General features: G+C 39.5%; 1 protein-coding gene and 1 long non-coding RNA gene across 2 annotated transcripts in view; both read right to left on the bottom strand.

Annotated features, from left to right (window-relative positions):
- Positions 1-4,648: 4,648 nt before the first annotated feature.
- The window catches only part of LOC116037330 (uncharacterized protein PB18E9.04c-like), a 59,774-nt gene continuing 42,148 nt past the window's right edge, over positions 4,649-22,274 (bottom strand). Inside the window, exons 12-16 of the mRNA XM_031281197.2 lie at positions 10,431-10,508; positions 9,992-10,202; positions 9,731-9,829; positions 8,815-9,340; positions 4,649-4,723 (exon numbers count right to left, since the gene is read on the bottom strand). Coding sequence (XP_031137057.2) covers positions 4,649-4,723; positions 8,815-9,340; positions 9,731-9,829; positions 9,992-10,202; positions 10,431-10,508 — 989 coding nt within the window. The remainder of the gene's footprint in view (positions 4,724-8,814; positions 9,341-9,730; positions 9,830-9,991; positions 10,203-10,430; positions 10,509-22,274) is intronic.
- LOC116037332 lies at positions 10,678-16,242 on the bottom strand. The gene is made up of 3 exons (XR_004101840.2): positions 16,124-16,242; positions 11,577-11,597; positions 10,678-10,950 (listed from the first exon to the last, which is right to left on the bottom strand). It is a non-coding gene; the product is annotated as an uncharacterized LOC116037332 (long non-coding RNA).

Below are 22,274 nucleotides of genomic sequence, written 5' to 3'. Positions count from 1 at the left end.
GTAAGTTTTGTGTACAATACAGCACTATTTACTATTTATAATAAACTATATAAAAATGTAGAAAGTTGTGACTTTGAGTGTCATTAATGGGATACCAGGGCTGTAGCTACCATTGGTCATGTCCTCATTTGTTAAAATATTTTGTTTTTATTTTGTTTTTATTTTGTTTGAGTAAAAATTCTATAACTAAAATATTAAACCTGGTGGGCTAATAAGCTAATTCTATTATTTTTTAGATTCAACATGTTTAAATTTGATTTATTTTAGACCAACAAATAAACAAATAAAGGCTTAAAGTCCTCTGCATTTATTCTCCAGAATTGTACTTTTGGCAGCGTGGAGAAGGCTTTAGTGTCTAGATCTTCAATTTCAATTTAGAGAAAGTATAATTGAACTGTAAACAGACTAAAATTAAATAGGAAAAATGTAAGTAATCAAAATCTGAGTCTTTTAAAAAAATCTCTGATAAACTGTCAGACTAGAGAATCTTTCTTTCTTTCTTTCTTTCTTTCTTTCTCTCTCTCTCTCTTTAATGCCATTTTAAACATACCAGCTGTTACCCTGTTATCTAAATCCAGACGAGCTACTCTCTAAGAGCAGCACCCCTCGTGCACACTCCTTGAGCAATAAATCATAAATATATCCCCTTTCATAAACACTCCTTTTGGACAAATTCCTGCTCCCTAGGGGCTCCTTCACACCCCTTAATGACTAAAGCAGAGCTGCTATAAATTATATAAGCACAGCGGCCCATAGTCACACCAGGACATCAGTCACTGGCATGGTTGTGCAGAATGGTTTCGGCTCTCGCTTCCTAACAGAAACGAAAACACTGTTCACCCAGTTGGCAGACTCCTCAAAAGGTTACAGATATCACTGGTGCATTTTTATCACTCCCTGGCAGTTTTTTTTCTTTCTTTTCTTCTGGAGGTTTAGGGATCAGGTATGCAGCTGTCCCTGTCATTCATGGTATATGTAAGTGTGCATGCGTGAGAATACATAGACTGAATGTTTGTTTTCGTATGTTGGAAATATTATTTTGTATGCAAGTATTTGTGTGTTGGCAGGTTTGCATGTTTATGTTCGGTGTCCAACACAGCCAACAGATAAGATCAAGGCAAGATCACATTTCACTATTTTCTTTACTATCTACAAACTTTTTTTTCTCCTTTTTTTAACAAGTGCTCAACTTGTAAGACACAATGAGTGAAGAAGCCAAAGGGTTTGCTTTGGAGCGGAGTGTCAGTCAAGCAGCAACACACTGGAGACAACTTAACCTCTGACCCCAACACTCTTTGAAATGAGTAGACTACTTGACCGAAGCTGACAACAATCCAAGCGTCTCTGCAGCTTCCAAGACCCCACATTGAAAGTGAAGCAAGGAGCACAAAGAGGACGGGCTGAGAAAAAAGAAAAAGAGTTAAAAGGGAGCTTTAGAAAATAATGTGAGCCAAAATGTGCTCGGGGAATTGTAATCTTAGAGTGTATGAATGATTGAGATTAATTTCTGATCGAAATGACACACAATTCTGTTGAAAGTACTCTCAAAAGGAGGTCATAGTTGTGCTTTTGTAATATTTAAGCTGCATCCAAGAGGACAGAGAAGGAGTGCGCTTTATCTCTGAAATACCGCCTTATCAGGTCTCTTGAAGAGTGGGTGGATGACTCACGGCGTGCCTTTCCTAAAGTGGTGAGTTCCTGCCTCTCACACTTTCTATCTATAGTCCTTTCTCAGTCGCCCTGGTCCCTTCTCTGTCTAATATCTATTTTGTTTCTGTCAAAATTCTCCACTTAAGTCTTCCACCTTTAATTTAGCTATGAAACTCATGAACCGGACTCTCCTGCTTTCTCTTCTCTCCGGATGCCAGCAGATTCTGGAGGACACTGGTATGGACATTAATGGACAGCAAATCAACATGACTGTTTCCAGCACCACAGTGAGCCCTCTGCCCAGCACCAGTCCAACATCTCCCATCTCCAACTCCAGGGGTACTTACGACAATGCTTACTGCTACATCCTGTTTGTGATGATCTTCTACTCCTTCATTGCCATGACACTTTTCAAGTGCTTAGGCAGCGACGAGGACAAAAAGGACCCGTACAAGGAGTTCATAAGTACTGGGGAGCCGTCAACACAAAAATTCAACACAGGCCACATGGTGGAGAAGTTTTACTTTGAAGAGGAGAGCAGCCTGTGAGCCACAAGCTTTCTAAAGGAGAAGGAGGGAGGGTATGAACGCATGGGGGAATGTTTTGACAGTCACCAAGCCAGAAAAACGTCAGTGCGGACTACTCAGGCAAGACCTGCTAGTGATTTTGCAAAAACCTGTAGTAAGTTCATTTTTTCCCCTTCTCCCCCTTCCATCTGACAATCAGAAATCTCACGCAAGCAGGCAGGCAGGCAGGAGGAGACGGCTGCCTCTGATGATCTGAGAGAAGGGTGGAAACGTGGAGAAGTGTGGGTCAATGGCAGGCCGGAATCTCCTCCTGTGAGGCCCAATCAGGATCAATAACACCGGGGCCTTCGACATGCACACACCACAGGGAACCAGGGATACCAAAGTAGACTGATGGTGTGGACAACATGGACACTGTGTGTGTGTGTGTGTGTGTGTGTGTGTGAGTGAGAGAGAGAGAGAGAGAGAGAGAGAGAGAGAGAGAGAGAGAGAGAGTGAAGAGAGAGTATTGATCTGCCATTGGATTTTCCATTCTCTGAATTCAATTTAAATTAACTGAACATACTGAACAAATTAGTAAAGGGTTACACATTATTTCCATGCATTTAAGCTAAAGGCATTTATAAGCATTTATAGACTTTGTTTTTTTTTGTTATGTATAAATCAATAAAGTATTTAAATGTGGACATGATTTGAACGTATCATTTCACTTTAGGATGTACAGTAATTGCAGCATCAACCACGTTTAAGATAGTTAAGCCTATGTGCCTAAAATGTAAATGAATGCAAAACAATGTTCCTGAATCAATTATAATGACACTCCACTCGCAAATTGGTTCTAATTAGAGCCAAAAAGCTCCATGCAATAGCCAGGGACTGAGCAACATTCCTTTGCCATTCTACATTGTAACTGATCTTTGGAGAGAGGACGCGCAGCTACAGGGCCGCTTCAACCTCCCGGTGACCCCATATGATCTAAGTTTACAAAGCTGTGGCGAAACGTGAACCCGAGACTCACTCTGTAGAATTAACTCCAATTGCGCAGCGGGATTGTGCAGAGGAGTTTACAGAGAACACACGCTTCTGATTTGCACCGCACATCGCTAACGTTACCTTTGCGGAGAACTGGGGAGGACGCTTCAGATTAGCAGACTAGCAGCAGAGGTGACCATCAAAGAAAGAATGAACGAAAGGAAAGAAACGTATTAAATGTTGGCAATAAATTAAAACATCCGGGGTCAAAGGTGGGTCTGGACTGACAATGCTTTGTCTGATTTGAACTATCCGCTGCCAGAGGTTATGCCGGTCCCCGAGGCCACATGTGGACCTGTTTCTTCTTCTTCTTCCCTCAGCCTCATAATTACATTTTTGTCTCATCCTCCCCTTGAAGTGCTGGGGTCACCACGTGTATATCCTACCCAGCCAAATAACACTGCCTTGATGTTTTGGGCGAGCTTCTTAAACATTTAACTCTGACCAGATAGTGCTGACTGAGTTAAGTATGGGTTCAAGTCATTTTCTTACCAAAGGCTTGAAGTGGGAATTGATCATTAATACAATTTTCATATTAACAAACAATTCTCATATTCTCTCAGTCTGTTCTCACTCTAGTCACACCCAGTCCCCGTAGCCAGAGAAAGGGTCTTTTTTAATCCTTCATTAAAAACGATAATGGAAAATGATGGAAATATCATCAACGTTTATAGCCTACATTTTCATATTTCATTTTATGTATTGTTGTCCAGAACTCAAGGAGGAATTGATTATGTTTATTTAGTTTGTTAGTTGTTGCATTCACAATATACATTTTCGATGCCATGTGATTTTTAATTTATGCATGCAATGCTTTTGTGATTTAGCCAATAAAACCACAGCATTACAGATCAACTTAATTACATTTTATTGCAAAAATATTTGCCACTTTGTAAATCACATGTTCACAGCACTATACAATGTTATGAAAAAACAATATGACAGTATAAAAAAAACAGCACAGTTAAGAAATGTAGCCTAAGAAATGTGTAGGTTTAGTCATCAGTATAACTAACAGACACAGCACAGACTCATGACGAAACTACATTTTTAAGCATTGCTGTTGGTTGAAAGCTGCATTTGAAAATGTTTTAGTTCCTGCCAGAGGCTGTCTGAATCCGGTCCAAACTTTCCTGCCACAACAGATCAACAGGCCTACAGACGAATGACTACAGGATACTATACTAAATACTATAGGAAAACCATCTGGAAAATAATTACAAGAGAGATTGCAGATAACAGGGAGCGGGACAGATGGGTTGTTATGTGACCGATTACGGATAACAAACCTCAACCTGGGGGTTAAGGTATATTATATTATATATTATTCTATTATATATTATCTCAGCACCTCTCCTTCCCACGGCTGCACCCCAATGGCCCACCTGGCGATGGGCCCGGCCATACAGATGATTTACTGGATGAAAGTAGACCATTTCTTAGATGGGTTTGATGCGTCTCCACTTCAGGGTGCAGCCTTCACCGCTCTGCTGCAGAAGGGCTCGGGCTACAAACTGAGAGAGACAACACACTCTAAATAGACAAGCAAACAGAGTATATATGATGGGTGGCTTTCTTGTGAACTACTGTAACTTAATGATGCTTGTTTGCAAATTGCAAGTACTTACGCTACATCCAACTTCTAAAATCACATCTTCATTTTTCTTCTCGTGGGTTAAAACAGAGACTTTTAGGTGAACAATCCCGTTTAATACACCCCGAAGAGAGAAAGAGTCAAAGAAAATGTTTCTTTCCTTTCAAACTGTTAATCATTGGGTAAGACAAATATCTATTTCATTGCCTGTACCTGAGATCATAGTGGCAGGGTTGGGCATCGTTTGGATTTTAACAATTCTGATTCCAATTGCGGTTCTTCCTTTCGATTGCGGTTCTTATTGATTCTCGATTCTGATTCTTTGAGGGGTGGAGTTGAAACGGGTCACGTGCTTATTTCACAAATAAGAGGAAAGTTTTATTTTGATTCAATTGTGGGTTGCAGTTTTGCCGGGCTTTTCAACGTAAAATAAAGCCACACTAGAGTGCCGCTTACTGTGCACCATGGCTGCAGCATAACAAGCGCCTGGCCGCTACGGAGACCAAAACTTGACCATGTTAAATTTGGAACCCATGATCAGATTTGAAACCAAATCCTCCAAACGATTCCAATAAAGAAACGATTCCACTGGAATCGTAATTTCTGAAACGATTCCAAGTAGGAATCGGTTCGATGCCCAACCCTAGATATGGTCCTGTAGTCTGACCTTTAGTCGGAATCAGTGCATATGCTGCCATCTGCTGGTGAAGATGTGGCACTACTGGTAGAGTTGTGCTGTTTGCTGTCATCGCTGTCCCATGCTACCAGTACAAGGAAACTGTCAAAAGCCTGAGGTGTTATTACGGTTGTTATTAAGCTTGCAGAGGTGTGGCAGCAACATAACTACTGAGGATTCTTGTTGACTCAGACTCTGAGGTCAACAATACATTTTCATGTATTTCAGCAAATTTTAATTTTGGAAAGAGTTTCAGCTTAGAAAGTCTTCTACCTGTAGCAGTGCAGACTGTGCATGCTCAAGTCCTGCTGGTGTATCTTTAGTGCAAGGTGCTGTAGTAGAGGACTGTTTATGCTGTGGTTCTGCTGCCATCTACTGGTGTTGATGTTGAACTGCTTTTTATTGTACTGGATCTAAATTTGGCAGTGGCAGTAATGAAATCGGTCGTCAAAAAGAAAGGTTTGTGCAACACAGATATTGCCCTCAGACTGACCTACACTGAATGCTGATGATGTGGTAAATGGGTCACATTATGCCTAGACCATCATCAGGACCGATCACTTATGTAAATATATCTAGCGTTCTGCTGTGTGTTGTGCAAGATATCACACTCTCTACTGGTAAGCATGGACCAAGGAAGAGACACACGGGTCAAGCAGTGGCTGGGGTACACTAAAACCTAAGACCATAAAAAGGCTGCACATATATTTACTGAGTGTAAAAATAAAACTAAGCAATTCGTTTTTGATAAGTCAAAGAACAAACATTGCTTGAAATTCAAATGATTTTAAACAGCCTTTAATATTTGTATATCTGTATTTTTCTATCTTACACAACTGCTTATTTTTTGTCTCTTAGTTTTCATACTTCAACTATTACTGTTCAGAATAAAATACAATGATGTTTTACTTATCATTGCAGAGAGGCAGCAAACGTACTGTATCAGGAGCAGGAAGTGTAAACCAATCCACGACTGATTGGCTGAGAGTGTGGCCAACAGTAGCCTATGCTCCTGACAATAATGGTTTTATTGTCTGCCAAAATAAATAAGCATGGAGTTCTTAGGGTTAGGGTTAGAGTTCTTTGATGTTTTCTTTTCCTATTTCACTGACAGATATTGAGTTACAAAACAGCCTGCCTGTAGATAAGTAGATAAGTGTTTTTGCAGCTACACTTGAGAGTCCAATGACTCGACTACTATTGCCACAAATGTAGCCACATTGCAGAGCTTTACCATTACTCAAAGTAGAAAATCATCTCCAATGTACAAACATTCAAACACACATTATGACCAAATGCCAGAAATATTTGAATAATCATTTATTGCATATTACATTTTTTTTCTAACAATATTATTAGATAGTGACACATATTCCATTTGGAGTAATAATATCATGTCATGTCCCATGTAATTAGTGGATACCCTCATATTTATGCACAGCAAAAGAGTATAACCTTTGAATATATGTATGCTCATTAATATCTATGTCTAATAGACTTTTGAGTAAAACTGAATGAAACCCACTCTTAAATGAATTCTAAATAAAGAATAAGAAAAAAATACAGTGGCATCTTCTATGTAATGGAAACACTGAATCAAGTAATTTCCTTAAATGAATGAAACAGCGCCCCTCTAGGTTATATTGGCTGGAGCTGGAAAATGATAATGCACCCGTAAAGTCTAGGCTACTGTACTCTACCCAAGGAAAGAAAGATGAAGTTAATATAGCCTACATAAAAAAGTAAGCTAATTCTAAGTCAGTGGCGGCAACTGCGAAAGAATTGACACCTTTCTGAAAACGAGATTAAAGTGAACTGTGAAGCAAGCAGTCACACTCTGACCCTGTAACATACAAAAGAAAGACATCATTTACAAACAGAGAGTTAGCTTTTTTTCAAGTGTTGCTAATGCTTTTGCAGTTAACGTTAGCCGACAATGGAGAGAGGAAATGAGGAGTTCTGTCGACAAACAAACTAAATGACCATCACAGCAACACGTGTAGTGGGATATTCATTTGGATACATGGATAATCACCACTTCAAGTCCATGAAAGAGAGAAGGGCCTCAACATCAAATAAAGTAAGTAAAATAACTCCCCTGACTGTCTAACGTTACCTGTCTTTGTTTGCTGGTATCTTTAACTGTTACCTGTTAGTTAAATGTCTCTCTACGGCTTTCTGTGCGTATTTAATTCCTTGTGTAGTTGTTGAATTTAACTTATCTTAGACTCTGAAGCTGTTGCTGATGTGTACTTGTTGATGTGTGGTATTCTGTAGTATCTTGCTTGTCTGCAAATGAAGCTCCTTATTGCAGCTGTCTTCACAGACACCATGCAGGGACACTTTTGGAATTTGGAATTTCCCTAATTTTGCATTTATGATTTGTGAAGGAGTCTGTGCAGTGTGTTTGCTTTTTGCTTCTGAAAAGTGTAGGCTATTCATCCTTTTTTTGTCTTAAAGCTGTGCTGTAAAATGAGTCATAAGCTTTAATAAGTAGGCTAATACTCTAGGCCAGGGGTCTTCAACGTTTTTTTAAGCCAAGGACCCCTTAACTGTGAGAGAGATGGAGCGGGGACCTCCTAGTAGCCTACATATTGTATAACATTAAGTTGCATAATAAACTGGTCCTACAATAACGTGTGGGCGGCCTAAAGCCTGTATACATTTTTAGTGAATATAATACAAGCTATTGAAATACTATATTTATAAATCATGTTTTAATGTTAATGTGGCACACTGAATCCTTAGGGTAAGCTGTATCTGTAGGTGGCTACCTTACCTATGGGCCAGTAAGCCTATCATAATTGTGTTTTTTTCACAAATAGGCTGATTTATATTTGCTAATAATAATTTGTTGGATTTTCCTCATTCTGGGATAAAACAGAAGCTTTCAGATAAATAGCCACTATATGAGCATCTGTAGAAAAAAGGTGCAAATTAAAATACATTTCACAATTTAAACTTAACTACAGAACTGAAGTACAGATGTCCATGTGATGGTGGAATCTGTGTTTTTGTTGGAAATTCCAGATTTTCTCCCACCTGCTGGGGAAGATGTGATACTATTCGTATCCAGAGTTGTCTTGGTGTCTGTCAGTGTTGTCCTTGCTATGAGGACAAGGAAACTATTAGTAAGCATGTAGTATTGAAATTATTTAATTGTTTTGAAATGGCTTCAGCAGAAATCATAATGACCAACCTGTAGCTGTGGAGACTGTGGGCACTGAAGTTGTGAGGACATCTAATTGCGTAGGTATAGTACTGCCACTGTCATGGTTGCTGTAGCAGCAGACATTATGGAGACATTATGGAGTTATTATAGAGTTTGTGCTCACATCTGATGCAGTAGTGCTGCTTCTTGTACTCTGTTCTGTTGTTGAAGACACTGCAAATGTACTGCTTGTACTTGTTGTGCTTGGTGGTGATGTGTCAGAAGCTTTGGGTGCTGAAGTTGTGCTGATATTTACAAGTACAGATGTGGTACTGCTGTTTGTTGTGCTGGGTTTGGGAGGAATATAGTCTGTTGATGATGTTGTCCTGTTGTCTGCTGGTGAGACTGGTAAAGTTGTGCTGTTATCTGCTGGTGAGACTGGTAAAGTTGTGCTGTTATCTGCTGGTGAGACTGGTAAAGTTGTGCTGTTGTCTGCTGGTGAGACTGGTAAAGTTGTGCTGTTGTCTGCTGGTGAGACTGGTAAAGTTGTGCTGTTGTCAGCTGGTGAGACTGGTAAAGTTGTGCTGTTGTCTGCTGGTGAGACTGGTAAAGTTGTGCTGTTATCGACTGGTGAGACTGGTAAAGTTGTGCTGTTATCTGCTGGTGAGACTGGTAAAGTTGTGCTGTTGTCTGCTGGGGAGACTGGTAAAGTTGTGCTGTTATCTGCTGGTGTAGGTGAGCTGCTGCTTGTTTGGCTGGTTGCTGTAGTAGCAGGGACTGTGGTTGCTGAAGTTGTACGCTCTTCCATCAGTGTAAAGGTGGTACTGCTGTTTGTTGTGCTGGGTTTTGGAGAAATAGAGTCTGTAGATGATGTTGTCCTGTTGTCTGCTGGTGAGATTGGTAAAGTTGTGCTGTTATCTGCTGGTGAGACTGGTAAAGGCGTGCTGTTATCTGCTGGTGTAGATGAGCTGCTGTTTGTTTGGCTGGTTGCTGTAGTAGCAGAAACTGTGGATGCTGAAGTTATACTCACTCCCACCAGTGTAGAGGTAGTAGGGCTGTTTGATGTGCTGGGTTTGGGAGGAATAGAGTCTGTAGATGATGTTGTGCTGTTATCTGCTGGTGAGACTGGTAAAGGTGTGCTGTTAGCTGCTGGGGAGACTGGTAAAGTTGTGCTGTTGTCTGCTGGGGAGACTGGTAAAGTTGTGCTGTTATCTGCTGGTGTAGGTGAGCTGCTGCTTGTTTGGCTGGTTGCTGTAGTAGCAGGGACTGTGGTTGCTGAAGTTGTACTCTCTTCCATCAGTGTAAAGGTGGTACTGCTGTTTGTTGTGCTGGGTTTTGGAGAAATAGAGTCTGTAGATGATGTTGTGCTGTTATCTGCTGGTGAGACTGGTAAAGTTGTGCTGTTATCTACTGGGGAGACTGGTAAAGTTGTGCTGTTATCTGCTGGGGAGACTGGTAAAATTGTGCTGTTATCTGCTGGGGAGACTGGTAAAGTTGTGCTGTTGTCTGCTGGTGAGACTGGTAAAGTTGTGCTGTTGTCTGCTGGGGAGACTGGTAAAGTTGTGCTGTTATCTGCTGGTGTAGATGAGCTGCTGTTTGTTTGGCTGGTTGCTGTAGTAGCAGAAACTGTGGATGCTGAAGTTATACTTACTCCCACCAGTGTAGAGGTATTACTGCTGTTTGTTGTGCTGGGTTTCGGAGGAATAGAGTCTGTAGATGATGTTGTGCTGTTATCTGCTGGTGAGACTGGTAAAGTTGTACTGTTATCTACTGGTGAGACTGGTAAAGTTGTGCTGTTATCTGCTGGGGAGACTGGTAAAGTTGTGCTGTTATCTGCTGGGGAGACTGGTAAAGTTGTACTGTTATCTGCTGGGGAGACTGGTAAAGTTGTGCTGTTATCTGCTGGTGTAGATGAGCTGCTTGTTTGGCTGGTTGCTGTAGTAGCAGAAACTGTTGATGCTAACGTTGTACTCTCTTCCATCAGTGTAGATGTTGTATTAGGTGCTGACGAGACAGTGGATGAAGAAGTTGATGTAGTATTGCTGCTTGTTGTGCTGGGTGTGCTTGGCGGTGCAGTGGTTAAAGCTGTAATCAAGAATAAAGATTTGCACTATTAATATTAAACCTCATCTCAAATCCTAAACTGACATAACAGTGTATTTTTAAATTTTTTGTGTTCACCCTCACTCACGTTGCACACAGGTTGAAATGTAGTCAGGACAGCAGCCGCCTAAGTTCAAGCAGGCCTCATCACAATAACATCCCCTGTAGCAGGAGTCGTTTTGACCAGGACAACACAGCAGGGGTGGACCTGCACAGCCTGAAGCACACACAGCACAGCTGTATACAAGAACACCACTGTAGTCATTTATTAATAAATGTACTCATTTATTACTGTAATTACAACTCGTTATTTCAAAATCACAAGATCATTAAACATTTCTAAAAACGAATTGTTTCCTAAAAAGAATACATATCACATGTCATTTAGTCAGTTTGTTTTCCTGGAAAGGAATATGATGTAGTTGTCGTCAGCGGTACCGTATAAACAGATAATATTTAGGTCAAACATTGATTAAAAAAAAGTAAATTAAAAAAATATAGAATCTAGGGAAAAGAATCAATTTTAAAATTGTTGCAAAAAAATTTACATTGATTCCCCCACACAGGGACTCTGTGTTTGCACAACAAGTGCCAACAAGTCCGCCGCCGCTGGAAAACTTTGAAAAAAATCGTATTTTGCACGGCTACACGTAAATGGATATTAGTGGAATATACACTTTCATTATCCATGTAAACAGCTTAGTCTGAATATAGTCTTTTTCTGAATAAGGGCAATAACCAGAATAGTATATGCATTGTGGGGTTGAGATGTAGGAAGATGCTGTTGCACTGGAGGAATGGGAGCAGGAAGCACAGTGTATGAGGTGGTATTATGGGTATTACCTGTTGGAGCTGCTGGTTGAGCTAGAAAATGAAAAGGAACAATGACATTTCATTTCATTTGAATGCAGGAAAAAACAAACATTTAAATTAAGCATTTGCTCGAGATGAAAGAGAAGGAGACTGGCATGGATGTCACAGTGAAGTCATACAGCCAAATTCGGCATTGGTGTTATTAATGTTCTCTGTAAGATGTTTTTCAGACAACTAGATAAGAACTGCATTATTAGTTTATTCTTAAGTCGACCTCTAGTTTCGAGGGTCACATACAGCAGCAGCCATTTCTGATGCATTCGCCAATATGTTCGACACCTGGCATATCGACCAATCTAAAGTGCATGTCATTGTCAGTGACAATGCAAGAAATATGACAAAAGCGATAGAAGACAGCCAGCTGAAGGGAATACGGTGCATGGCCCACACACTACATCTGGCTGTGAATGAGGAAGTGTTGTCTCAACGCAGCGTAAAAGACATACTGGCTATAGGCAGACGAATTGTTGGCCACTTTAAACATTCTCAGCTGGCCTATTCCCACTTGCAGTCTATGGAAGATCAGTTTGGAACACCAATAAAACGGTTCCAGGAAGACGTGAGTACGCGGTGGAACAGCACATGTTGCAAAGCCTCTTTGTGCAAAAGCGAGTCTTGGCTGCATATAGCGCAGACCACGAGCTCCCCGCGACATTCACTTCACTCCAGTGGGTCTTAATAGAGAACATTATCATATACTAGCGCACCCTACAAAATTAAAAGAATTGAGCCCCTGCAGGGCGTAACATGTAACATGTCAAGATGTACAGAAAACGTCATTGGAGCCATACCCTAAACCCAACAGGAAGTCCGCCATTTTGATTTCAAAGTTCGAAATTAGTGTTTTGGCCATTTCCACATGTCGTACTTTAACGAACTCCTCCTAGAGATTTCATCCGATCAACTTCAAATTCGGTCTGTGCCATCTTAAGACATTAAAGATGAAAAGCTGTTAAAAGAAAAACTTTTCGTCATAGGGGTGGCTGTGGCGGGGCGGCCATTTTGTGCGTTTCGCCATCAAAACAGGAAGTGGGTGTAACTTGAGTGTACATTATCCAATTGGCTCGAAACTTTTCAGGATTCATAAGAGTCCAACCCTGAGGACAAATAAAGGCCGATATTTCTAAAGTCATAGCGCCCCCTAGGGCACGAGTAGCCTAAAAGTCAAGTGCTATACTTTACGAACCCCCTAGATTTCTCCCGGATTCAAATTTGGTCTGTACCATCTCAACACCTTTAAAGATGAAAAGTTATTAAAAAAAAACTTTTCTTCAAACGGTGTGGGCGTGGCGTGGCGGCCATTTGTGTTGTGTTGTGAGTGTTTAGCGATGAACAAAAATTGTTGTAACTTGAGTGTACGTTGTCGTATCTGCCCAAAATTTCTCACGATTGACAAGGGTCCAGGTCTGAGGACATCTACAGGCCAATATTTACTTTTGGTCATAGCGCCCCCCGCTGGCAACAGGAAATCTACCTTATATGGCAAACATCCGATTTAGATGAAACTTAGAATGTGTGGTCTACTGAGCCGCCCCCTATACTTTAACCACACCCACTTACTCAGGCCACGCCCCCTTTCATAACATTTGAACCATTTAAGGTAGAGTCTTGGGTGAGGTGTCATTGAACTCAGCAGAGAGTTCCTTCTTCATTGGTGATGGTTTGGCCCGCCCCCTATTCTTAAGCCACACCCCCTTTCATAACATTTGAACCGTTTAAGGTAGACCCTTGTGTGAAGTATCATTAAACTCAGCAGAGAGTTCCTTATTCATTGGTGATGGTTTGGTCCGCCCCCTGTGTTTAAGCCACGCCCCTTTCATAAATGCTGACCCGTTTAAAGTAGAGTCTTATGTAAGGTATCAATGAACTCAGCAGAGACTTCCTTTTTAATTGGTGATTAATGAATGATGATGTTAATGAACTGTATGACGTAGAGTCTTGTGTGAGGTATCGTTTAACTTGGCAGGGAGTTCCCTTTTCATTGGTGACGATTTGCAGTGTCTGAGTGCCGCAAGGAGTGTCGCAAGGAGCGGTGTCTGCCAGTAACCCCGACACGCGCAGAGGCGTGAGGGCCCGTCCATCACTGCTTGCAGCGTTAATTTTTTTACTTTAGTGATAAATTGTAAAGTTTCCAATTGACTGAAAATATGTTATTGTTACAGGTCCGTGTACTTGGTGGCCAACGGATTTTCGTTTTGAAAGGAAAAAAACAAAAACGAAAAACGGCCAGTTTCCCAATTACCATTAGTAAATAGGAAAACAAAAAACGGAAAACAACCCATTATTCGTTTTTTGTTTTGATATTAAAAAACGGAAAACGAAAAACAATCTCGTTATCCGATTGTCTTTGATGTATTTGTAGATGGAACTCGGAAATTAAAATACGTGTGTATAAGTCGTATTCCTTAATTTTGCATTGGTATTTTTTTCGTGACCGGAAGTTACTCCCGCCACGCCAAGACCCGCCCTTCAATAGCATTTATTGGCCAGTACCGCCTGTAAGATCCGTTCTGTGCATGCGCATAATTACGTAGTAGAAAACTAACAATGTCCCTGTGCGATTTGTAACCATAGACTGTATATAAGTAACGTGTCAACACTTTACGACCAAACATTACAACTTTTTTATTAAATCTTTTTTTATTAAATCTTTATTATACAATAGTCATAGCTACAAACATTCGAAACTTGTCACTGATCCAAAACCGTGTAGCGACATCGTTGTTGTGTTGTTTACGTTAATGTTTTCACCTAATACTTCGTCTTGACTAATAACCATAGACTGTCTATTATTAATGCGATGAAGTGTAAACGTACATAAGTGTCCTTTTGAAGATGGGATGACAGCTCTCCCAGCCACCACTGCTGTATACCACTATAGTAGCTACATGCTAACGGCAGTAAACACTATAGTAGCTACATGCTAACGGTCATCTTAGCTGGCAATGTTGTTAAATTCTCCCCAATTCCGGGTCACATTCCTGCTGAAACATGTCCGATTGTGTAGTGTTTGGTCTGCGATTTTTGACGTTAGAAAGTGCTGCTTCGTTCCACTACAATCTAACGTTAGCATACTCATAGCTAACTATTGTAGCTGCATGCTAACGCGACATAGCGGAGCATATATAGCTAGCTATGTACGTATATAGCAGGACTTTGTACCGTAAAAAATCACCAATAAAGGCTTCTAAACCAAATACTAAACAAATACAAATACAGTAAAGTGACCGGAATTAGGGGTGAAATGTCCAGCATTGAGCTACATAATAGTTTGCTAGGAGTATGCTGGTCTCTCACAGAGATCTCATTTGTAGCCCTGTTTTTACCTGATACTTTCATAAAAGTACAAACACATGAAGTGAGAGGTATACACATGCTTAAACTTTATTTAAATCATGGTTAACCTGAAGCAGGACGGAGTCATGACTTATAACACCAAAGCAAGGCTTCTAGCTCAGGCTAGCTAGCGTTAGCAAATTACCTTCAAAGTTGCAAATAAATGACGAAACATAAAATTTGAAGCCTTTATTTAATTTGCTACATGGTGTTGTACTGGATGGCCAGACGACGCTCCGTATATCATTAACAGATACTTTAGGCAACTCCAGCAAACACCTTGTAAACTTCATCTTTGCCATCATAACGGTCTACTGTCACTGTCTAATGTTTTCTTCCGGTAACCGGGAATGTCCAAACATCCTTACGCCAATGCGTGCATAGAGCTGTGAAGTTTGCCGGTGTTCGCGCAAGCGTAGAACTGATCAGGCAGTGCACAGAACGGATTTTACAGGCGGTACGGATCGGGTACTGACAAAGGAATAAGATTTATACACACATTTTAATTTCCGAGTTCCATCTACAAATACATCAAAGAAAATCGGATAACGAGATTGTTTTTCGTTTTCCGTTTTTTAATATCAAAACAAAAAACGAATAATGGGTTGTTTTCCGTTTTTTGTTTTCCTATTTACTAATGGTAATTGGGAAACTGGCCGTTTTTCGTTTTAGTTTTTTTCCTTTCAAAACGAAAATCCGTTGGCCACCAAGTACACGGACCGTTACATTATGTTGTTAATAAATGTTTAAAATTTGACAGTGTAGTGTGGTACATTGCAAACAAAGGTCATATTATATTGCATAAAAGTCTGGTCTAAAAATAAATAAAAATGTAAAAATCGAGAATCAAATCGAACCGTGACCTTAGAATCGAAAATTTAATTGAATCGAGGATTTGGAGAATCGTGACATCCCTAATATTTACCATTCGATTTTGGAATAATCCCATCAGCTGAGTCATGTAGTATTGACATTATTTAATCATTTTGAAATTATTAAATATTAATTAGCTTTTTACAATCAGCTCAAAAAACTTTAAAATAAAGCAAGCTGGTAAAATAATTGTTTATCAACTTCATTGTAACTGTCAGTTAAACACAATTTTTGTATTATGAGATAAGTATGCTGTGACTTTACTTTATTAAACTGTTCAATATTAAATGTGATAATGTTTCACTCACCATTATAAAGTAGGAACGCCAACAGGAGAGAGAAGTACAATGTAAACTGATCCATGACTCTGTGTGGCTGCTGTTTGCAGCAGGCACTCTCTCTTTATACAGGCCTTCTCCTGATGAGAACAATGATATTGTCTGCCAGAAATTGATTAATTGATTAACTTCTTCACAGAACATCATGTCAGAGAAGACCTGTCATATTTTTTCTTTGTATAATGATTATAACACAATTAGACTGTAGATATGTCAAGAATGCAGGATGACTGGACTGATGGCAACACAAGTCACTAACAAACATGCACTGTGTAACCACAGTGCATGTTTGTTAGAAGTAGAGCCCGACCGATAAAGGATTTTTAAGGCCGATATCGATACAAATATTTGGTGATTTAAAAAATCCGATATTCCGATATATATGATTCTGATATATATTTATCCAGAAACGCGTAACAAAACATAAACAGATTTCCCTAACATTAGTTATTTGTAGTTATTTGAGTCCTCACTAAAATAATTTGATAATGCAGTTTAAAAATAACTTGTTTTATTGTCACAAGAGAACAGAGGAACATCAAAACATATTAAAGTTCTGATAAATAAAATGTATAAAAATACAATATGCTATAACTGTCAAGCTATTAAAGAAATACATCTTCAGTCACATTGTCAAGAGTTAAACCGACAGTCAGTCAACTATACTGTATCAACGTAACATAATTACTAGCTAATTCCATTTCAGTCTCGGGTTACATGTAACAGCAGCAAAACTGGACATGGTAGTCACAAATTTTGGCATGCTTATTTGAGTTAAAAGAACTGATGGGGATGTTCTTTTAATTGTTATTCAAGCAATGTATTAGAGCTCTCAATCTTCCTCTATAATACCATTCAAATTTCATATCATTATTTTTTTAATATTCAAATAATATTCAAATATTTAATGCTCAAATGCAGCCTGTTATTAACATGTACTACACTACTCTACTATTTTAGTGATTTATAAGCAACCTGTTTCTTGCAGATTGTCACGTTACTGAGAATACAGCTATTAGAAGGTAATATATGAAGTCGAAGCTAACTCTGACAGCTGGGGCAGCTAACATAAACTTTAGCTGTCTTCATGATGCTCCCAGCTAAGCTCCTATAACTTGCGACGCAGTTAGGAAACAAGAATGAGCTAACTAACGTTAACATAAGCACTTTGGCTCGGTGGATATCGATTTTAAAGTAATGTTAAAACTATTTCCCGTCCTTCCGATTTCCAGCCGCAGCCTGTCACTCCCCCCTGTAGGCTACTAACGTTACTCGGTACGTAATATTAGCTCCGTGATGTTGTACTAACATTACTCTGTACGTAACGTTAGCTCCGTGATGTTGTACTAACGTTACTCAGGGATCTGTCAATCAAATAAAGTTAGAGGCGGGACTTGACCAGCGTGTCTCTCTGAGTGGCTGATACCTCTCCACCCAATCAGATAAACAAAACAACAAATAAATACATAAGCTATTTGAACTGTTTTCTTTTCTTTTCACTCAGTTACACTAAATTGATTTTAAATATTAGGCTACAATGTATTACAACCTGGCATGTAGTCAGTAATGGGCCAGGGCGGCACTTGTTGTTGGTGATTGGCTGGAGTGGTTTGTTGTATTTTGGTGCACAGGCTGTGCCTCTAGTGTTTGGTTGACGTTTACGACCCCTGTGTTGTCTCCCGAGACCGGGCTTTTTCACAGTGTATGGAAAAAAAAAATGGTAGTTGGGGAGTGATGAGCATTATGATACTTGACCTTATAAGCCATTATAAAATTTTGTGTTATGATTATTGTTATAAAGCATTATTATTATTCATGAGTGTTTATAAATATATTTATACATCGTTATAAGCAGATTATAAATTCATTATTAATGTGTTAATACTGCATTATAGACACAAAGTTTACTCACTGGCCCGTCCAGCCAAGTTTGATCATAATACGTTTTGTTATGAAAAATATTGAAATGTATGTAAAAAGTAAAAGGAAAGAAATAGTAACAGAACTAGTTGTGTGTGTTTAATGTGGCTTCTCTTCTGATTAAAACGAAACTGTTTTAAACCATAGAATAAGGATCAAACAATTAGGAAGCCTTGGAACGTAGGTGGTTGCTATGGTAACAACAGGCAGACTCTCCGGGCTGCCTTCAGCAGCTAACGTTAGCTAGCTGGCTTTTTAGACAATGTACCATGGATGTGTTAAGCAATGTAGGCCTACTGTTAAAAGTTACCACGACAATAATGGCTTCTCTTTAAAGTGATGTGGACAGTTTTCTTGGATGGAATTAGGGCTGAACGATTTTTGAAAATAATCTAATTGCGATTTTTTTCCCCAAATATTGCGATTCGATTCTTTTTTTAAGCTCTTTGTCTTCTGTATTATTCAACAAATAATAATATAATAATTTATAGTATGAACACACAATTACACACTAGACAGTTAAATAAGTAAAAATATAGTATATATCTATATACACACACACACACACACACACACACACACAACTCTCTGTGTACTGTATTTTTTTTACAGTGCACAGAGAGGAGCTGCCTCCAGCCCCTCCCCCTCGTGAAGTTGCGTGCTGCCGTGTGCACTTGTTCAGAGAGGCTATCGTTGCGTTAACTAGTTGCTGGTGTTCTTGCCATGGGATTAACTGTACTAATAAAACTGTTGAAACACCGCGGCCCCGCTGCTGTGAAAACTCCCCGAACGTCATTTATCAGAGTCTGGTTGTTACCCCTCTCAGTGGCAGCTCCTCCACTCCATATCTTTATAACGGAGGTAACCGCTAACCGGAGCTAACTGCTAATCAGAGCTAATCGTTGCCAACCGAGCCTTGAGTTCTGCGTGCCTGTATCCATTAACTGCATGTATGGACTCAAGCCCGAATAAAACCCTTCATTTTATTAAAATGTCTGTAAAGGTTTTAAACTACAACTCAGAGTTGTTTGAATGACAGAAATCAGCTCAAGGTACGGCGTAGCGTTAGCGTGCTAGTTGATGCTTTCTCTGTGGAGTGCAGACTGATTTGCTCTCGCGAGTCATGTGACCAAATCGATAGCCTTTGCGATTAGGAAATCGCGTTTTAACATATCGCGATATTATCGCAAATGCAATTAATCGTTCAGCCCTAGATGGAATACAGTGTAAATAAGGATGAGCTTTTCTGCAGCATGAGCAGACATTTCCCCAGCGGAGCTGACAGCCCATCAACGAGAGAGGAGTTTGTTTGAGTGCTGGCCCTCACAGAGGTAACATTAAAGGTGCACTAAGAGTTCCTGCATGCTCACTTCTGTTGACGTTCCAAGTAAATTTCAAACAAAACAGAGCAAGCTCGCCCCTCCCCCCATGTTTCCGTAACTGTCATGACTAACCCCCACCCCCTCCCCAAACCATCTTGTTGGTGATTGGCTGGAGTGGTTTGTTGTATTTTGGTGCACAGGCTGTGCCTCTAGTGTTTGGTTGACGTTTACGACCCCTGTGTTGTCTCCCGAGACCGGGCTTTTTTACAGTGTATGGAAAAAAAAAATGGTAGTTGGGGAGTGATGAGCATTATTATGATACTTGACCTTATAAGCCATTATAAAATTTTGTGTTATGATTATTGTTATAAAGCATTATTATTTTATAAATATATTTATACATCGTTATAAGCAGATTATAAATTCATTATTAATGTGTTAATACTGCATTATAGACACAAAGTGACCAGCAATTATAGAGTATCAGAATTCTTGACCTTATAAGTAATTATAAAAATGCTTTGTGTTATGATTATAGTTATAAAGCATTATGATTATTCATAAGTGCTTATAACTATAATTATAGTGTTATAAGCAGATTATAACACATTATAACTGTTTTTAATGTATAATAGTGACTTGTTAAAGGAATTGTGATTCCTCGAGTTTTATTAATTGTCATTTGAACATTTTCTGGATGCATTATGTTCGAAACTTTCTCACACTGTTCTGTGAGCTGTGTAATTGAGGTGCAGTCAGAGGCCCATGTACTGCAGATGTTTTGCTTACTGTGACAGGTGCAGGTACATTCCTAGCTATAGGCTTGGCACCTTTTATATAAATCTGCCTGTCAACTGGAAAAACATATGTGACAGCCTGTCACTGATGAAGTAGACCGTAAGTCTGAATGACAATTAAAGGTAAAGCTAAATATGTGAAATTGGAGACATGCAACAGCTTTCCATTGGTTACTGAGCATGGTTGTTGTAAAAGATTCTTTCCATGGGTTTTAGGAAAAATATTAATTTGTCTGCTTTCCAATGAGCATATACTTCTGTAACAAGTACAATATTTGTGTGTATCTCTATGTTCTTTGGGAGCTGCTGGGGAAACTGAACAGATAAGAGCTTGTTACCTTTCCCTGGTAACTTCCCTGTGATTAATCAGATAAAAAATTTGCAATATATCACCTTGACCATCTCGGTGTTTCTCTGTGCTTTGTGTTCGATAATTGAGTATCAATGGAGAGGTCAGTAAATTTCCATAACAGGCTTCATAGAAAGTGTTACTGATTAATTTTTATTTATTTCTTCATTAAAGTGTTCTTTAAAATAGTGTTAAAATCTCGTCTCCTCTCGAACTCTCGTGAACCCAATCTCTCGTCTCGTCGGAGCTGGGTGTTTCGTCACTACCCTATTATATACTAAGAAAATGTCTTTAAGTTCAAGACGTGTTAATACATAAGCAACAGCTCTACTGGCACTACCTCAGGATGCTAAAGGAAAGATAGCTCATCTTGATGAAATACTAAACTTCAGTAACTCTTGACTCCAGAGAAACTCTACCATTCTGGTTTGACAAGGAAGTACTTCTTCAACAACGCAGTTTTTTCCCATAGTTTTGATTATGCAAATGTCAAACTGGCAAAGACTGCTGACAGTTCTACACCAACTTTACTTGGCTTGTGTCAGAAGGCTAATTACCTCCTGAGGTGTGATCTGAAGAATGCCCAGTCATCATAGTAGGAGTGGAGCCAGTGGAACCGCTATGCCTTGTCCAATCAAAAACATCTGTAACAAGTTGACTCCACTGACATAGATCTTGTTCAAAATTGCAGTCGAGGTGGTATACTGAAAACAAATATCAGACATAGATTTAGTTAACTGAAAATTACAAAAACTCCACTTGGAAATAATGAATTATGGAACTCCCAACACCAGGGGAGTACAAGTGCTGCAGCTGTACCTGAATGTGGTGGTGGTCTGTTATCTGGATCCTCAGTAACATTGTCCTTATCAATTAAGTTGGTTGTTGCTTCCACTACAGGGGGGGTATGGTGACATTTGCTACAGGGGGCTGTTCACACTGTTGTTAAACTTTGATAAAGTAAGCAGTAGTTACAATTTGAAAGTATTGTAACGTAGGGACTGTTCGTTATTTAATTAAGGGGCCACCGGAGAAGTTTTGTGGCCTCTAACCTAAAAAGACGTGACCCTCCCCTCGTCAGTAATAATTTTCCTATGACCCTCCAAAACAATTTGAAAAAAAGGAATGACCCTCCCCTCGCGTGCAAGTTTGCACTTAGCAAGGAAGTACAGATACCATTTGATTTTTACAGCCATGATGTACAGGAGTTAACCTCTGCATTCTCATCTTACATATCACACTCCTCTGTTATGGTGTGGTGGCCATTTCAGTAGATTTACTTACTAACATTGTTGTGGAAACACAATAAGCATGGAAACTAAATGCACACTTCCTGCATTACTGCATTACTTCAAATACTAAGTTACTCCTCTAGTAAACTAGTATTCACATGAAATAAAACAATAAAACATTGAGACCAATGCGCAAAGGACGCTGGGATATAACCAATTCAACACTGGTTGCTATGGACTTGTCACTATCGTCATTGTATATTTTAGCACATAGGTAAAGCTGCCGAAGCTAAACAGTATATTCCAAAACACATATGTTTATTTTTAAAGTTTTTAAGTTACATTGTAACAATTTAACAATTCGCCCCTTATGAAATCCAATCGCGGCAAGGCTGTTTTGGAACGCAATAGACAGACGCTTAAATTCCACTAAAATGTAACAGTGAACAATCAGTGTTGGACCTACAGTCTGTTGAGATGCCTCTCCAAACTCACCATAAA

The sequence above is a fragment of the Sander lucioperca genome, chromosome 9 (assembly GCF_008315115.2).
Source record: "Sander lucioperca isolate FBNREF2018 chromosome 9, SLUC_FBN_1.2, whole genome shotgun sequence".
NCBI lineage: Eukaryota > Metazoa > Chordata > Actinopteri > Perciformes > Percidae > Sander > Sander lucioperca.
This window is presented reverse-complemented; position numbering and strand designations above follow the sequence as displayed.